General features: G+C 41.6%; 2 protein-coding genes across 3 annotated transcripts in view; one reads left to right on the top strand and one right to left on the bottom strand.

Annotated features, from left to right (window-relative positions):
• mgat5 (alpha-1,6-mannosylglycoprotein 6-beta-N-acetylglucosaminyltransferase) overlaps positions 1 to 18,702 on the bottom strand; it is a 246,044-nt gene that overhangs the window by 50,418 nt on the left and 176,924 nt on the right. The gene's annotated exons all lie outside the window — the stretch shown is intronic.
• LOC125453827 (transmembrane protein 163a) overlaps positions 1 to 18,702 on the top strand; it is a 173,461-nt gene that overhangs the window by 122,344 nt on the left and 32,415 nt on the right. For both annotated transcript variants that reach the window (XM_048533826.2, XM_048533825.2), the window contains one exon: positions 5,514 to 5,610. In XM_048533826.2, coding sequence (XP_048389783.1) covers positions 5,514 to 5,610 — 97 coding nt within the window. The remainder of the gene's footprint in view (positions 1 to 5,513; positions 5,611 to 18,702) is intronic.

The following is an 18,702-nucleotide window of genomic DNA, read 5'->3' as shown; positions in this document are numbered from 1 at the left end:
TCCTGCCCATTTTCCATAACCCTTCATCCTATCACTAATTAAAAATATGTTTATCTCCTCTTTAAAGTTACACAGTGTCCTGGCATCGACCATACTCTGGGGTACTGAATTCTCCAGAATAATGAGAAGAATGATTGATTTGCATGTGAAGAGGACACAAAATACCCAGAAAAGGGCAAGGATGCTGACTATGCTTATGAGCCATAGAACCCCTACAGTGTGGAAATAGGCCATTTATCCCATCGAGTCCACACTGACCTTCTGAAGAGTATCCCTCCCAGACCCACCCCACTACGCTATCCATGTAATCCTACATTTCACATGGCAAATCTACCTTATCTCCACGTCTTTGGATTGTGGGAGGAAACTGGAGCACCTGGAGGAAACCCACACAGACACAGTCAAAATGTGCAAACTCCATACAGATAGTTGCCCAAGGGTCGAATTGAATCCGGGTCTGTGGCACTGGGAGGCAGCAGTGCTAGCCACTGAACCACTACAGCATCCATCTTGAATGGATATCCCTTGTTGCCCCAGAACCAGCCAAAAGGGAAAAACAAAACTACATATTCCTCTATTTATGGTGACAGATGAGCTGGACTTTGATTGAATGGAATCCTTTTTTGTTGCAAAAGGATGGAGTGTAATTGCCACATGGGTACAATCTCCTAGCTCTTTGGGGAATCCAGCAATGTTTGCAAAGCTTTTAACTCTTACAACTTCAGTGGTCTGTCCTGTGCTAAATGCAATGAATTCACTGGTACGCCTGAACGTTTTGTGTCGCTACCTTGATACAATGACAGGCTGTTGGCTGCGAGATGCCCAAAAGCTGTTGGCTGATGCCTGGAAAAACTAAGATGCAATAATGTTAAAGGCCAGTGGCACCTTCAAAGTTAGTAGGAATTGCAGATGCTGGAGAATTTGAGATAACAAAGTGTAGAGCTGGATGGACACAGCAGGCCAAGCAGCATCAGAGGAGCAGGAAAGCTGATGTTTCAGGCCTAGACCCTTCTTCAGAAATGGGGGAGGGAAGGAGGTTCTGACATAAATAGGGATACAGGGGGAGGCGGATAGAAGATGGATAAAGGAGAAGATAGGTGGAGAGGAGACAGACGAGTCAAAGAGGCGGGGATGGAGCCAGTAAAGGTGAGTGTAGGTGGGGAGTTAGGGAGGAGATAGGTCAGTCCATGGAGGACAGACAGGTCAAGGGAGCGGGATGAGGTTTGTAGGTAGGAAATGGAGGTGCGGCTTGACGTGGGAGGAGGGGATAGGTGGGAGGAAGAACAGATTAGGGAAGCGGGGACGAGCTGGGCTGGTTTTGGGATGCAGTGGGGGGAGGGGAGATTTTGAAGCGTGTGAAGTCCACATTGATACCATTGGGCTGCAGGGTTCCCAAGTGGAGTATGAGCTGCTGTTCCTGCAACCTTCGGGTGGCATCATTGTGGCACAGCAAGAGGCCCAGGATGGATATGTCGTCTGCGGAATGGGAGGGGGAGTTGAAATGGTTCCTGACTGGGAGGTGCAGTTGTTTAGTGCAAACCGAGCGTAGGTGTTCTTCAAAGTGGTCCCCAAGCCTCCGCTTGGCTTCCCCGATGTAGAGGAGGCCAAACCAGGTACAGTATACCACATTGGCAGATGCGCAGGTGAACATCTGCTTGATGTTGAAAGTCTTCCACCACCTGGTGGAGGGGAGTGTGGAGCTGACCTGGCACTTCTCCCTGCAACCACAGGAAATGCTACACCTGCCCCTACACCACTGCCCTCATCCCCATCCCAGGCCCCAATAAGACCTTCCACATCAAGCAGATGACACTCACCTTCACTGGCTCTAATCCCCCCTCTTTGACCTGTCTGTCTCCTCTCCACCTATCTTCTCCTTTATCCATCTTCTATCCGCCTCCCCCGTCTCCCTATTTATTTTCGAACCCCCTTCCACCCCCCGATTTTTGAAGAAGGGTCTAGGCCCGAAACTTCAGTTTTCCTGCTCCTCTGATGCTGCTTGGCCTGCTGTGTTCATCCAGCTCTACACCTTGTTATCTCAGATTCTCCAGCATCTGCAGTTCCTACTGTCTTTCACAAAGTGATGTGACTCTCTGGAGAAGTGCAGACTTTGCAGGCACAGACACCCTGATGTGAACAGGTATGTTGTTCGTAGCCTGTACACTGTTGTTTGATGTGGTTGCCTACTTCTGGGTGCCTCTCTGGTGTAAGCATATTCCACCGACACCCTCATCCGCCTAGCCGAACTCGTCCTCACCCTTAACAACTTCTCTTTCGATTCCTCCCACTTCCTACAGACAAAGGGGGTGGCCATGTGTACTCGCATGGGCCCAAGCTATGCCCACCTCTTTGTAGGGTACATGGAACAGTCCCTATTCCGCACCTTCACTGGCCCCAAACCCCACCTCTTCCTCCGTTACATTGATGACTGTGTCGGCGCCGCCTCTTGCTCCCAAGAGGAGCTCAAACAGTTCATCCACTTCACCAACACCTTCCACCCCAACCTCAAGTTCACCTGGGCCATCTCCAGCACATCCCTCACCTTCCTGGGCACCTCTGTCTCCATCTCAGGCCACCAGCTAGAAACTGATGTCCATTTCACGCCCACCGACTCCCACAGGTACCTAGAATACACCTCCTCCCACCCACCCTCCTGCAAAAATTCCATCCCCTATTCCCAATTCCTTTGCCTCCACGGCATGTGCTCTCAGGTGAGGCATTCCACACCTACACATCCCAGATGTCCGCGTTCTTCAAGGACCGCAACTTCGCACCTCCACAGTGGTCGAGAATGCCCTTGACCGTGTCTCCCGCATTTCCCGCAACACATCCCTCACACCCCACCCCCGCAATAACCGCCCAAAGAGAATCCCCTAGCCCTCACATACCACGCCTCCAACCTCCGGATACAACGCATCATCCTCCGACACTTCCGTCATCTACAATCAGACCCACTTCCCAAGACATTTTCCATCCCCACCCTTGTCTGCCTTCTGGAGAGACCACCCTCTCCGTGACTCGCTTGTTGGCTCCACACTCCCCTCCAAACACACCACACCCGACACTTTCCCCTGCAACCGCAGGAAGTGCTACACCTACCTCCACATCTCCTCCCTCACTCTCATCCCAGGCCCCAAGATGACTTGCCATATCAAACGGATGTTCACCTGCACATCTGCCAATGTGGTATACTGCATCCCCTGTACCTGTTGTGGCTCCCTCTACATTGGGGAAACCAAGCGGAGGCTTGAGGACCGCTTTGCAGAACACCTCCGCTCGGTTCGCAATAAACAACTGCACCTCCCAGTCACGAACCATTTTAACTCCGCCTCCCATTCCTTAGATGACATGTCCATCCTGGGCCTCCTGCAGCGCCACAATGATGCCACCCAAAGGTTGCAGGAACAGCAACTCATATTCTGCTTGGGAACCCTGCAGCCCAATGGTATCAATGTGGACTTCACAAGCTTCAAAATCTCCCCTTCCCCCACTGCATCCCAAACCAGCCCAGCTCGTCCCCGCCTCCCTAATCTGTTCTTCCTCTCACCTCTCCCCTCCTCCCACCTCAAGCCGCACCTCCATTTCCCACCTACTAACCTCATCCTGCCTCCTTGACCTGTCCATCCTCCCTGGACTGAACTATCCCCTCCCTACCTCCCCACCTGTACCCTCCTCTCCACCTATCTTCTCCTCTATCCATCTTCGGTCTGCCTCCCCGCCTCCCCCTATTTATTTCAGAATCCTCTCCCCATCCCCCTCTCTGAAGGGTCAGCTTTTGTGCTGCTGTGACGCTGCTTGGCCTGCTGTGTTCATCCAGCTTCACACTTTGTTATCTTGGATTCTCCAGTATCTGCAGTTCCTATAATCTCTAAGCATATTCCCTCACCTGGATAGCAAGCTACAGCTGTCCTCTTCTGTCTCCTCTTTTTCTCCTCACTGAAGGAGCACATCTTCTCCACTGCACTGTGCCAATTAGGGACAGTAAACTCCTGATGCAATTATGGAGTCCTCAAAGATTATAAAGCCTTGGCTGCAGGCTTCTCTCCAAATGGGAACTATATCTATGAGGATGAACACTGAGGCTACACAGGGATTTAAACACAAATTTGAGAGTTTGAGTAACTGAGCCAGTTTACTTCTGCAAGGATAGGAGGATGGCTGATTAGTAAAGAGTACAGGGAACAAATAGGATTGAAGTTTAAAGTGAAAAGAATGGGAGGCATCGAATACAGTAACAAATAATGTTCATTTATAAAGTACACTGTCTTTAGAGTGGTAGAAATCTGAAACTCACTACCTGGAACAATGGTGGAAGCAGAAACCCTCATAGTATTTAAGGAGTATTCAAATGTACACTTGTGATGCCAAGGCATCCAAACCAATGGGCTAAGTGCTGGAAAATGGGATTATAATAGCTGCTCTTTTTTTAAACCGATGGCATGCACTGAAGTGTCTTTTTCAGTGCTATAGATTTCTCTGGCTGTGACTTGCAAATGCTCTCACTTGCACAGGCAGCTTCTTCCGCTAAACCCAGGCACATCACTTTACAATGCGCCCTGGCAACTCCTTCTCATAGCTGGCAATACTCAGTCCCAGCATGTTTCCTACGCACTGAGCAAAAAATGGAGTGGACTATGTAAAATCTGAATCAATTGCCTTGTTCAACTGCTGAATTGCAAATTGAGCAGAAGAAAAGGAATGGGTGGTGAAGGACCATGCACCAAAAAGGGGCACCTGTGGAAAGAACAGATAGTACATTTTAGTTATGAAGCCCTCCCCAAAGATCCATGACTAAGACACCAATTTCTTTCCATCGATGCTTCGTGACCCTCAAGGTGGCTCCAGTTCTATTTTTCTTTTCACTGATATGTCTTCCATGAAACTCTTGGAAACTTTTTATAAGAACAAAGGAAATTACAGGATATTTGATAAATGTGTTGAAAATTATCAAGGGATTGAACTGTGTAGATAGATATTGGACATTTCCAATGATTGAGTGAACTAGAACGAGGATACATGGAATTAAGCTAAAGTGTAAGTAGGTTATGACTAAAAGCAGATAATTTTTTTCAACTATTACTAAGGTCTGTGAAGTTGCATGGAACTCTCAACTCTAGTATAGATTGAGTAGATGTTAATATTTGAGAATCAGTTATATGCATTGTTGAAGGAAATTGGAACAAAATAATATGGAAAGATGCTTATGATAAGTTACAACCACATATATGGAGGATGTACTCTAGCAAGGACAGGTTAGGCTGATTAACTAATTTCCATGCTGTAATTTCTAAAAGAAAGCATAGGGCAACACATCCGAATCAGACCCAGAATAAGTCACCCCAGTCGTTCAGAACAGATCAAACACTGCTCCAATCTATAGTATATACTATACCATATACACTGTAAACTGTGAATTTATGATATTGTATTCTAAACAAAATGCCATTGGAGCAACAGTCCTTAAAAGTTATTTCAAGATGCTTTATCAATTTTCATTCATTTCTTTTTCACAGAGCTTGCGCCATCTTGGGTGTTATATTTCTTGTTTCAACTCTCTGCATTTACGGTAAAGCTATTCATGACCTTGCTACAAAGCTGCTTCCCGAAGTGGTAAGAGAATTTTACTTTAATTTCTGTGGCTTTGAAGAGAACCAGAAAATTGGTGAACAGCTACATCTAACTTAGGTGGTCAGCAAGTAATGACATTTGAAAATTATTACTGGCATTGGGGTAAAAGGTCGAGCAGGATCACTGGCCAGAAAATTCTCTAAAAAGTTCCTCTCGCCAGAATATTCCACTAACATGACTTTGCCTAATGCACTACAATTCACACATGGGAAAATGGAGTTTCTGCTGTATTTCCAAAGCAGCTACCAGGAATTTTACAACTGTTATGTTTGTCAGAGGTCTTTGCAAATTGTGTGTAAACTTTGATATTTAGCTTTATTTCAGATTTCCTAGACAGTAACAAAAGCTCAATGAATTCCTTTGAGAATACCTGGACCACACTCCCAAATCTCAATGGGTCAGTGGGCTGAGGATTGGCAAATGGAGTTTAATTTTGGATAAATGCGAGGTATTGCATTTTGGTAAAGCAAGCAAATGTAGGACTTATACAGTCAATACACAAAGTTGCTGGAAAACCTCAGCAGGTCTGGCAGCATCTGTGGAGGAGAAAACAGAGTTAACAAAACGGAAGGAACTGAGGAAGGGTTACCGGACCCGCAACATTAACTCTGTTTTCTCCTCCACAGATGCTGCCAAACCTGCTGAGCTTTTCCAGCAACTTTGTTTTTGCTCCTGATTTACAGCATCCGCAGTTCTTTTGTTCTTATACAGTCAATGATATGGCCTTGGGCCGTGTTGTAGAACAGAGAGACCAAGGGGTTCAAGTGCATAATTCTTTGAAATTAGCATCACAGGTAGACAGGGTGGTTAATAAGGCATTTAACATGCTTGCCTTCATTGCACAGACCTGTGAGTATTAGAATTGGGATGCCATGTTGAGGAGTACAGGATGTTGGTGAGGCCTGTTCTGAAGTAATGTGTGCTGTTCTCGCTGCCCTGCTATAGGAAGTATAAAATTGAAGAGGGCTTGGAAAAGATTCACCAGGACATCACCAGAAATGAAGGGTTTCAGTTATAAAAATAGACTGGATAGGCTGGATGATAAAAAGCTCAGGGGTGTCCTCATAGAGGTTTATAAAATCATGAGCAGCATAGATAAGCGATTAGCAAGAGTCTTTTTCCCAGGATGAAGCAGTTCAAAACCAGGGGATGTCTTTTTAAGGTGAGAGGAGAAAGTTTTAAAAAGGACATGAGGGACAACAGAGATTGGTTCACGTACGAAGTGAACTGCCAGAGAAAGTGATGGATGCAGGTACAGTTACAACATTTAGAAGACTTTTGGATAATTATATGAATAGAAAAGGCTTGGATGAATATGGGCCAAATGAGGGCAACCGGGGCTAGTTTTAGTTTGGAAACATGGTCAGCATAGACTAGTTGGACCAAAAGGTCTGTTTCCGTGCTGTATGATTCTATGATACATGGGGGATGAATAATTGTTAATTGAGATGTTAACTATATTCTCATGAGTTGAAATGTAGTTGACGTCAGTACATTCTAATTAGTGCAGAAGATTCACACCATTCAATTAGTTTAAAGCAGTTCCATAAATATGCTGTAGACTGGTATGACAAAGACATTCTGAGTTTTTTTTTAGTTCAGTTTCTAATAAACTAAATAGTCACTGTGTCGGTAACATCGTAGTATTTTTAATGAGATTATAATTCAAAAAACATTTATTGCACATGGTTAATTTTTAAAAAAAATTGTACAGAATACTTAGCATAACCACACATAGTATAAATATTATTGCTTCAGAACATGTTTGACATGGTATTTGTCTCACCAGTATGTTTCACGCAGGCGCAGCAGATGTACATAAATTATTGTGTATTTTCTATTTTGAAAAAAAAACAGAGAAAAAATATTCAGGTCCATTAAATCTTCTCTTTCAATAGATCATGTACAACTTAACTTGTTACAGACTTTATTCCATCTTTTAAAGGGTTGAGGGATACAGATTTTATTCCATCTTTTAAAAGGTTCAGAAAATAGTTGCAATCATTGTACAGTCAATTCTCTAAAAGTAATCTCCCAAATCTCAAAAATTTTCAATTTCTGCAATTTGGTACAATCTTTCTCCATTTCATAAAGAGCACCTATGACCATCAGGCTTGAGGACCGCATTGACATTTTAAAAAATTCGTTCATGAGATATGGGTTGGATCAGCATTTATTACCCATCCCCAGTTGCCTTTCAGATACACATGGTGCTGTTACAAGGGAGTTTCAGAGTTTTGATCCAGTGACCCTGAAGGAACAGTGAACTAACTTCAAAGTCAGTGATAATGGGAACTGCAGATGCTGGAGAATCCAAGATAACAAAATGTGGAGCTGGATGAACACAGCAGGCCAAGCAGCATCTCAGGAGCACAAAAGCCAACGTTTCGGGCCTAGACCCTTCATCAGAGAGGGGCATGGGAAGAGGGAACTGGAATAAATAGGGAGAGAGGGGGAGGTGGACCGAAGATGGAGAGAAAACAAGATAGGTAGAGAGGAGAGTATAGGTGAGGAGGTAGGGAGGGGATAGATCAGTCCAGGGAGGCAGGTGCTGAGGAAGGTGATGTGACTGTGGTACCTGGTTTGCTTCAAGACAAGGTCGAGCAGTTTCAAGGCTGAAGAGATTACGAGAGAGATTCCCTGAGGTTGGTCCGGAGGGAGGAGGGTAGCTTCTTCAGGTTAGGCATCCTTGGAAGAGGCTTCGCAGTGGGGTTAAAATTGTATCAGTGATAATGGGAACTGCAGATGCTGGAGAATCCAAGATAACAAAGTGTGAAGCTGGATGAACACAGCTTTTGTGGTCCTGACGTGCTGCTTGGCCTGCTGTGTTCATCCAGCTCCACACTTTGTTATCTTAACTTCAAAGTCAGGATGGTGTGTGGTTTGGACACAACCTTGAGGTGCAAGGATTTTCATACATCATGTGCCCTCCTCTTTGTTGATAGACTGCAAGGGTTTGGAAAATGTTGTTAGAGGATCTTTAGTGGATTGCCACAGTGTGTCTTGTGTATGGTGCACTATCTAGGTGTATAAGAAGTTGCAAATGGGGAATATTGTCAGAGATGAGACAACACTGGGTTATAGTCCAACAGGTTTATTTGAACTCTCAACCTTTCGGAGCATAGCCCCTTTGTCAGGTGAAGTGAAAGAGTAGCGCACAGAACACAGTTTATGGGCAGTGAGAAATCAAGGGCAGAGCGATCAAAAGACCATAAAATTGGTGTGAATGGAGTGCTAAATAATAAATCCCTGCAGGTTATCCAAAGTGTTAGATGGTGTGACTAAAGTGTCAACAGCTGAATAACAAGTGAAGAGATAACCTATAATCCAATTAAATGATCTCCAGTTCTGATCTTATTGTCAAGGGAAGGTCATTGTTTAAAATAAAAAGAGGGTGATTGGGCTTATACAATACCCTGAGTTATACACTTTACATTTTTGACTGAAGATAGATCCTAGTATTTCAATTTTATCTTTTCCAAAATGTCCTGGGTTCCCTTGTCATCATGGATGAGGATATCTGTGAACAGTCCTCCTCCAGTTCATTGTTTAATTGTCCACAAGCATTCATAATTTGATGTGGCAGGACTGCAGATCTTAAATCTAATAGGGGATCTCTTAGCCCTGACTATTGCATGCTGCTTCTGCTGCCTGGCGTGCAGGTAGCCCTGTATAATAGCATCAGCAGCTTGACACCTCATTTATAGGCATGTCTGGTGCTGCTACTGGTACGTGCATGCACACTTTTCAGTTAACGGTGTGATATAAGGTCTGTGAATTATATATAACTTGGTATCATTTATTTTAGAATTTGAATTTTGAATTATTGGCATGCTGCTTCTGGCTTGACAGATCATGTTTTCTTTTTACTTTTCTTGAAAAAGTAGTCTTTTACTGAACAAGCAGACAATGTTGCAGATTTGGTTCTGTACAAGAATATCAGAATAAGAAGTTGCCCAAACAGAGGACAAAGAATTTCTTCCCCTTGGAGGGTCAAGAATCTGTGAAGTTCTTTACTACAGAGGTCTGTAGAGGCTGGGTTTTAATTTTTTTGTTATGATTGATTTGATTTATTATTGTCACATGCACTGAGGTACAGTGAAAAGTATTGTTTTGTGTGGCAACCAAACAAATCATATCTTACATAAGTTCATCAGAATTATAGAATAGAATGCAGAATATAGTGTTATATGTACAAATTCTGTGAAAGGGAAATCATGCTTAATTAACTTGTTGGAGTTCTTTGAAGGAGTAACTTGCAAAGTGGATGAAGGATAGCCTGTAGATGTAGTATAACAGGATTTCTTGAAGGTATTTGTCAGTAGGCCATATAAAAAGGCAAAATGCAGGAGCTCGTGATGTGGTGGGTAACAGATTAGCATGGATAATTGGTTGACTGACAGTAAAACATGAAGTATATATAAGTGGATCTTTTTCTGATTATAAGACTCCATTCTTCACATCCTTACAAGGGTCTGTGCCGGGCCTCAGCTTTTCACAATCCACATCAGTGACTGGGAAGGCACGGTAATGTTTGTCAAGAATAGCTTCTTCCCTGCTGTTATTAGAATTCTGAAGGGACCACCAAATTTCAAATCTAACTTTGATCTTGCTTTTTGTACACCTTCTTTGTGGCTGTAACTTTATATTCCTTGCTCTATGACCTTTGTGTCTTTATATTTTATGATCTATCTGCATTGCACACACAACAAAACTTTTCACTACTCGGGTACATGTGACGATAATAAATCAAATCAAAAACTTTTATAGATGACACAAAGATAGGTTGGAAGGTAGGTTGTGAAGAGGATGTAGGAGGATGCAGCGGGATATATATAGGTTGAGTTAATGGGTAAAAATCTGGCAGATGGAATATAATCTGGGAAAATGTGTAGTTGTTTGATTTGTAAGTCAGAATAAAAACAATACTACCTAAATAAAGAACGACTGCAAATTTCAAGGCACAAAGAGATTTAGATGTTCAAGCACGAAGGTCATTACAGGTTAATATGCAGGTACAGCCAATTGATTAAGAAGGCTAATGGAATGCTATCCTACATTATAAGAGGAATTGACCCTAAAAGTAAGGCAACTACTCTTATATAGGAAATTGTTAAGACCACATCTTGAATATTGTGTGCAGTTTTGGTCTCCTTATTTAAGAAAGGGTGCAAGGTTAAGAGGAGATTTACTAGATTGATACCTGGAGCCAGCAGATGTACACAATATTATTTGTAAGATGTTGGGATAGCCCATGGACAGAGATGGCGCAGAATGGCTGCCCATGGATTTTCAGTTGGCATAAAATGGTAGACAAGATTTTTTAGCTGGAGTAACAGAATTAGCTTGCTTGGTTCAGTATTAAAGAGAGACCATCAGATAGGACAATGGTACCTTTGAGCAGCAGATAGATCTAAAGTTACAGAGGCTAGGCAGAACAAAGAATCTTGCAAATTAATATATAGGCAGTTCTGTACAAAGCACAGCTACAAATGTCTGTAAGAGACAGTCTGCTAAGAGATGTCTGGGAACAGACAGCCCAAAGTTTGTAGCTTAGCAAGAATTAAAAAAACAAAGAACAAATCCCCAATAACAGTGATAAAAGTTCAGACAAGTTCACTGAGCTGTGAAAATAATTGACTTTCAGTCTTATTAATAGAGCAAATGCTGTCTTATTAAATAGAAGAGTTAGTGTAGAAATATTTAGTGCAGGCTCAGTAGCTTTTATATTAGAAGACAACATGTGACTAGAATAAGTTCTAGTTGTAGCTGCAAGATAAAGGGGCAGTGTTTACCTGACCTTTCTAGGAGAGGTGGGACAGAAGGGGCTCACAATTCATTGGCTAAAGAATTCTAATATTAGGTGTAAGCATATAACTTTATATATAACTTAATTTATGTTAGAACTGATATGATGAATTTTATGGAAATTAGTAAGAATTAGCAGCGTTTTGTATCTCCTGTGATTAGGAAAGTAGGAAATGTAAGTAACTGAATTCGATAAGGATATCAACGAATACAATGAATAACAGAATTTGAGCAGTCCTTAGAGATGAGAAACAGCATAACCATTGTCAATTGATGTAAGTTTAAAGGGGTACATTGTCAGATCCCAAGGCCTGATGATAATGTTGTGTGGTAAACATCATGAGATCATAGGGAACCTAGGGCTGCCCATAAGGGCATCCATCATTGATTGGATGTTTCATGGGATTGGATGTGTAGATTAGGGGGACAAATAACACAAGTAATGCAGATAATTAATGTAACATGAAATGCATTGGAATACTGTATACAGCTAGGGAAGCTGCAGTGCCACTGACCTCTCCTCTGATCTGAGCTGTTTTAAGAGAGCAACTGGGCCCTGCATGAAAGCCAGATTCAGAGTGGTCTGTGGCCTCTCTCATGTTGCATGGTAAAGAGCTCTTGATAAAGATGGATTGTACTGCTAAACGCAGGACTCAAGACTCTTTTTTGACATCTCTCCCAATCATGAGCATTGCTGGTTTGTCCAGAATTTATTGACTATCCCTACATGCCTTTTTTGAAAGTGAATGGTGAGTTGCCTTCTTGAACTGCTTTAGTTCATTTGGTGAAGGGGGAGCCACAATACCATTAGGGAAGGTAGTCTAAGGTTTTGGCCCAGTGACACTGAAAGAATGCCAATATATTTCCAAGTCAGGATAATGAGTAGCTTGGGGTGGGGGGTTGGGGGCGGTGCAGTGGCAGGTGGCAGGTGGCAGGTGGTAGGTTTCCCATGTATTTGCTGCCTTTGTCCTTCTAAGTGGGAGAGGTGTGCGTTTGGAAGGTGCTGTCTAAGGAGCTGAGTGAACTTCTGCAGTGCAACTTGTAGAAGGTACACATTGCTGGCACTGAGATTCAGTGCAGAAGGGAATGGATATGACACCAGTCAGGTGGGCTGCTTTGTCCTGAATGGTGTCAAGCTTCTTGAGTTGGAACTACACCCATCCAGGCAAGTGGGGAGTATTCCATCACAATCCTGACTTGTGTCTTGAAGGTGATGGACAGGGTTTGGCAAGTCAGGAGATGATTTACTCACAGCAGGATTCCTAGCTCTGACCTGCTCTTGGAGTCACAGGACTGTTTTATGAAAACAGGTTGGATACATTGGACTTGTTTCCACTGGGGTTGAGAGGACTGAGGGGTTAATCAATTGAAATATGCAAGATGGTTCCTGACAAGGTGGGTGACTCCAGAACTGGGGAACATAGATATAAAATTAGGGGCCACCCATTTAGAACAGAGATGAGGAGAATATTTTTGTCTGAAGCTTGGGCAACATTGTTACCCTCTGCCTCAGCAGGCAGCAGAAGTGGGGGTCATTGAATGTTTTTAAGGCAGAGGTCGATATATTCTTGTTAGGCAAAGGAATCAAAGATTATTGGATATAGGTGGAATATGGAATTCAAGATGAAATAGATTAATCATAATCTTATTGAATGGCAAAGCGGGTTCAAGTGGCTGAATATCTATCTTTGCTCTTAATTTGGATGCTCATGGGAGCCGTCTTTTCTCATTGGTCTGATGCTTTCTTTTCGGCTGCAATCATGGCAGTCACAAATCATGACCCTCCTGTCCCAGTATTGACATGGACTAATATTCCATCCCTGCAGTTACAGCTAGCATCAAAATTGTGCTCTTGAGTAACTGAAATGTGGCAGAAGTGCTTGTTGTTTAAAAGCTATTGGGAAGAATTTATGGCATGTACGGAACTTCAATATTGTGAATTAAACTTGAAAATGGAGCTTGTGCTTTCTGGGGATAAGATTTTACTGATCTACTTTTGGCAAAATATAATTATTAGGATTAGTCTAGGCAATTAGTGACACAATTCACACCAGTTATTCAGGTCCTTTTATTTATTACAGTCTGATTTATTTCAACAACTCAGCATATATATCAAACTGTCAGTATGTTTTTGTTTCAGCAGTATTTGAGGGTATTCATGCAGACATTTGTTAACCAAAGAACAATTCAGAAACAAATATGACAATGAAGGAGGATAATTTGATGTAATGTGCTGTGTTGACAGAAAGCCATCCAGCCATCTCACTCGCTAACTCTCATACCATAGTGTTAGAGATTATAGCATTTCAAAACATATCCCAAGTATTTTTTAAGTGTAATGAGTGTAATGTCCATTTTCCAAACTTTCAGGCAGTGAATTTGAGGTGAAAAATGTTTCTCACCTCCCCTTGATTCTTCTACATGAATTCTATGTTTCCCCCTTTCAACTATCAAACTCTTTATTGTGGGGAAGAGATCTTTACTATTCATTTGATTCAGGCCCTGCATCATTTCATAAACTCCAATTATTATCTTCCCTTCAGTTCATTGGTTTAAAGTTAACTGTCCCCAGCCTTTCCAATTTCTGTTCAAAGCTAAAATTCTCAAGTCTTTGCAGCCTGCTCTGCACCTACTTGAATGTAGTCACATCCTACCCATAATAGAGTCAAGACTGTATCTAGTTGTGTCTAACAAGTGTTTCATACCTTAATAACTTGTTTCCTCTTATATTTGTATGTTTTAGTTAACAATTGAAATTGTCCCATATACATTCTTAGCCAACTTATCTACCTGTCCTATCATTTTCAGTGATCTGTGGACATGAACTCCAAGGTTATCCTATACTAGTTAGCTATATGTAACAGTATAACCTATACTGTTAGCCAATACTAGTTAGAAATCTATGATTTATTGTGTATTTCTTTTGTTTGGTCACTTTCACCAAACACATCGCTTCACTTTTCTCCAGATTGAATTTCATTTGCTATTTTCCGTCTATTCATGCCTTCCTGCAATCCATAGCTTTCTTCCTCACTATCAATTGCACAGTCAATTTTTGCATTGTCTGCAAACTTCTTCATCATCATTCCTACAGTTAAGTTTAACTAATCAATATATAACATGAAGACTATGGACCTAGTATGGAGTCCTAAGAAGCCCTTCTAGAAACAGTCTTCCAGTCTCAAAAAATACATGTTTACTGTTGCATTTTGTTTTCTGTATCTGAGGCAATTTTTGGATTTAACTTGCTACTTTTCCAGTGTGTCATGTCAGGACTTGTCAAAAGCTTTTTTAAAATTTATGTTGATTACATCAAGCACACAACACTCTTTGATACTCCTTGTTAGCTCTTCAAACATCAATAATAGTCAGAAATTACCTTGCCTTAACCAATCATATTCACTTTTTTTTGTTAATCAGCACCTTTCAAAGTGAACAGAATGCTGTCATTAATTTTTTTTTCCAACAATTTGCTGACAATTAGGCAGACCAGCTTGTAATTATTCAGTCTATGCCTTGCTCTCTTTTTAGATATTGTCACAACATTAGCAGCCCCTCAGTTGCCTCGTTCCATGCTTGTAACTAGAAAGGATTAGAAACTGATGATTAAAGCCACCACTATTTGCCCCTTTGTTTCTCTGAGCAACATGAGGTTGTCTTTCATCTGGGTCACATGACTTATCCATTTTCAAAGCTGCTGAAACCTTAATATTTTATCCATTCAAAATTTCACACTCTTCCATAATTGCAATGTCTGCATCTTCTCTCTCTTTTGTAATATTGATAGACATAAACTATTCTGTTTAAGACTCATGCTCCTGTCTTCTCCCTCCACGCTCGGATACCTTTACAACTTCTAATTTACATTGCTCTTTTTTTGATGTATTTATAAACCACCCTTGGGTTTTCCTTGATTTTGCTTCCCTGATTACATTGATTGATTTTACCCCCAGACTTTTTATTCTACTGTAGTTGCAGTATTGAGCTCTTGGTATTGGATTGTCAGCTTCTCTTTTTTTTGGGGTTAAAATAGTAGTTAAAAAGTTAGAAGCTAACATTCTGTTTTTTAAAAATGTAGGAATTATGGTCGACTTTTGTAATTCAGTACCTTTAAATCATCTTAGTTTGTCAGTGTATTAATATTTAATTAGCTGTTACCAGCATCTACGATCATAATGCATTAGTGCTTCAGCCTTGGGACCAGATGGTAATCCCAGGTTTATCTAACATTCATGTTTCAGCTTCTAAAGTTGCTGATCTTGACCTATTTGTCAGTTGAACCTAATAGTATACTATGAGAAAGTAACATCCATTATAACTTGCACTAAAACCCTTTTTTCAGGCTAGAATAGAGTTGCGTCAATGTGGATTACATAAGAACATAAAAACCAGGAGCAGGAGCAGGCCCTCCGAGCCTGCTTTGCGATTCTGTAAGATAATGGCTGATCTTTTTGTGGTTTCAGCCCCACTTACCCACCCTCTCACCATTACCCTTAATTCCTATACTGTTCAAAAAATTATCTATTTTAGCTTTAAAAACATTCTATGAGGTAGCCTCAAATACTTCACTGGGCAGGGAATTCAACAGATTCACAACCCTTTGGGTGAAGAAATTCCTCCTCAATTCAGTCCTAAATCTGCTCCCCTTTATTTTGAGGCTATGCCCTCTTGTTCTAGTTTTACCTGCCAGTGGAAACATCCTCCCTGTTTCTATGTTATCTATTCCCTTTGTAACTTTATGTTTCTGTAAGATACATCCTTACTCTTCTAAATTCCAAAGCATATAATCCCAGTCTATTCAGTCTGTTGCAGAAATGTTTCCATATATTTGCTAAGTGTTTGAAACAAAATTCAAAACCCCATCATGAAAGTTGTCTTGATATTAGATTGGCACTTGTAAGTTATTCAAATGATGGAAGTAAATATCTTGGCCTAGAAGTTGTTGGGGAAGGCAATCTTGTGGCATATCTGGATGGTTAGACTTTCATCAGCTCGATATGTTTTTATCAATTTACTCTTCCTGCAATGGAGAAGATAAAGATGTCACAAGAATAACAGACCAACTGGGACTTGCTGAATAATGGAAACATCAGTGTGAGCCCTGAACCAGTGAAATTGAAAGACCAATAAACAGTGGAAGAACTGAGAAAAAGGGTAAATAAGAGTGGGTAATTTCAATATTAATTCAGGTACATAGAAGTAAAGAATGGGAAAGGAAGTTTGTAAAGGCAGAACAGATATGGGCAAGAAAAACTAAGGACAAAAGGTTAAATTTACCAATTCAAAAATCTCCCTCAATGACTCAGTGCTGGAATTAATTAGAATCCAATTAAATATTTACTCTTTGGGTTTGAGATGCTGGCTGAGGTTTGTGGCAACGGAGGTGGTAAAAGATATGGAAGTTAAAAGTCTTGCTGGAATTTTCAAACAACGGAGCACTAAAACTTAACACTAAAATCAAGGATAACATAGTATGTCGTATGGGTTCACAAGCGTAGCAGTAGTGGGTGAACATGACCTGCTGTGAGTAAGGGTATAGACATGATAAATGGAGCTGATAATCCTGGCTATCTCATAATATGAAACAAAGAGATATAGGCCCAGATTTTCACAAGTTGAAGACCTTTTATGCCATGATAAAAATGCCAGAAGATGTGGAAATTGTAAGACTGCTTCTGAACTTGGCATTTGTCATTTTCATGTGGTCATTACTGGGACAGGCTGTGGTCCATGCATGCACATTCAGAGTCAGCTCGACATATAGTTGCTTAACTGCTTCAACTTGAATTAGATTTTGTGCTTCCTGATGTCTGGAATCTGGAGAGTGGAGATTAGACTCGGTAGGAGCAGGTAAGTGCTCAGGGTATTTCTTTTGGATAGGCATCTTGGAGAGCTCAGGTATCTCTAATGGATATGCTCCCAGGACACTTTGGGATGATAACAAAGTGTGGGGCTGGATGAACACAGCAGGCCAAGCAGCATCTTAGGAGCATAGAAGCTGACATTTCGGGCCTAGACCTTTCATCAGAAAAACTTTTTCTGATGAGAGGTCTAAGCCTGAAACGTCAGCTTTTGTGCTCCTAAGATGCTGCTTGGTCTGCTGTGTTCATCCAGCCCCATACTTTGCTTCCTTGGATTCTCCAGCATCTGCAGTTCCCATTATCTCTGATCACACTTTGGGATGAGGTCAGGGCTCTTTTGTGAGGGAGGGATTGTCAGGTGCCCTTTGGGATTGTTAACAATGGAGAAGATTGTGTGCATTAACCCCTTGGAACTGTCTGTATATCAAGAAGTGTCAGGAGCTTATCATGACCTGTCAAAAAGTGTCAAGCATTGTCAAGAAATGTGAAAATTATCAAGAAGTATCAAAGCAGTCAACACCTGTCAAAATGTTTTCGTGAATGAGACTTTTTTTTAAATAGAGTGTTGTCTGAAGTGTAAGAAGATAGTCACAGAACTTTATGAATATTTACACATATCAGGTAGGCTGCCATGGCAGGTGAAGGTGGAATGGATGAATGCAATAGGCACTAAGTTGGTGTTGGAGCTTTGAAGGGCTATGGAGTATGGATAGAGGGGCATCAGAAGGAGTGTGAAAATGTGCATGTTGTGGGATGTAGGAGGGGAACATTTAGATAGCATAAGGGGTTTGAGAGGCCATGGAGGAATAGAATGGATTATTTGGTACCTGATTGTGAGGGACCGACTGGAAGTGAATGGGATATCTTGTGTTCTCTTATATGTTTCTGCTGAGACTTCACTTGCTGCTATCAACCTGACACTGTTTTATGGCATCTTTTATGTATTGTACTACAAATGATTTATTTTAGTGTATTGTCTGTAAAGACTATAAACACTAACAATGTGTTCTCTTTCCCACAAACTAAATTCTCTCTTGTATGTTAAATAATTCTTGGCTTTCTGGGTATGAATGGTGTTTGGAGATTCTAATTTTAAAACATAGGGGCCAGCACAGTGACTCTGTGAGGCAGCCATGCTAACCACTGTGCCAGAGACCTGGGTTCAATCCCACTCTCAGGCAATTGTCTGTGTGGAGTTTGCACATTCTCCCTGTGTCTGTGCAAGATTTCTCCCACAGTCTGAAGATGTGCAGATTGGCTGGATTGGTCAAGTGAAATTTCCCACAGCATCCAGGCATGTGCAGGCTAGGTGCATTAGCCATGGGATCCGAGGCTGGAGGAATGTTTTCTATTTAATTTTATTTTGTTTTTCTGCCAGGATTGCCTTATAAACTGGCAGCCTCCT

This window comes from Stegostoma tigrinum, chromosome 7 (assembly GCF_030684315.1).
Source record: "Stegostoma tigrinum isolate sSteTig4 chromosome 7, sSteTig4.hap1, whole genome shotgun sequence".
Classification (NCBI taxonomy): Eukaryota; Metazoa; Chordata; class Chondrichthyes; order Orectolobiformes; family Stegostomatidae; genus Stegostoma; species Stegostoma tigrinum.
The sequence above is the reverse complement of the archived record's forward strand: the minus strand, read 5'-3'. Positions and strand labels throughout refer to the sequence as shown.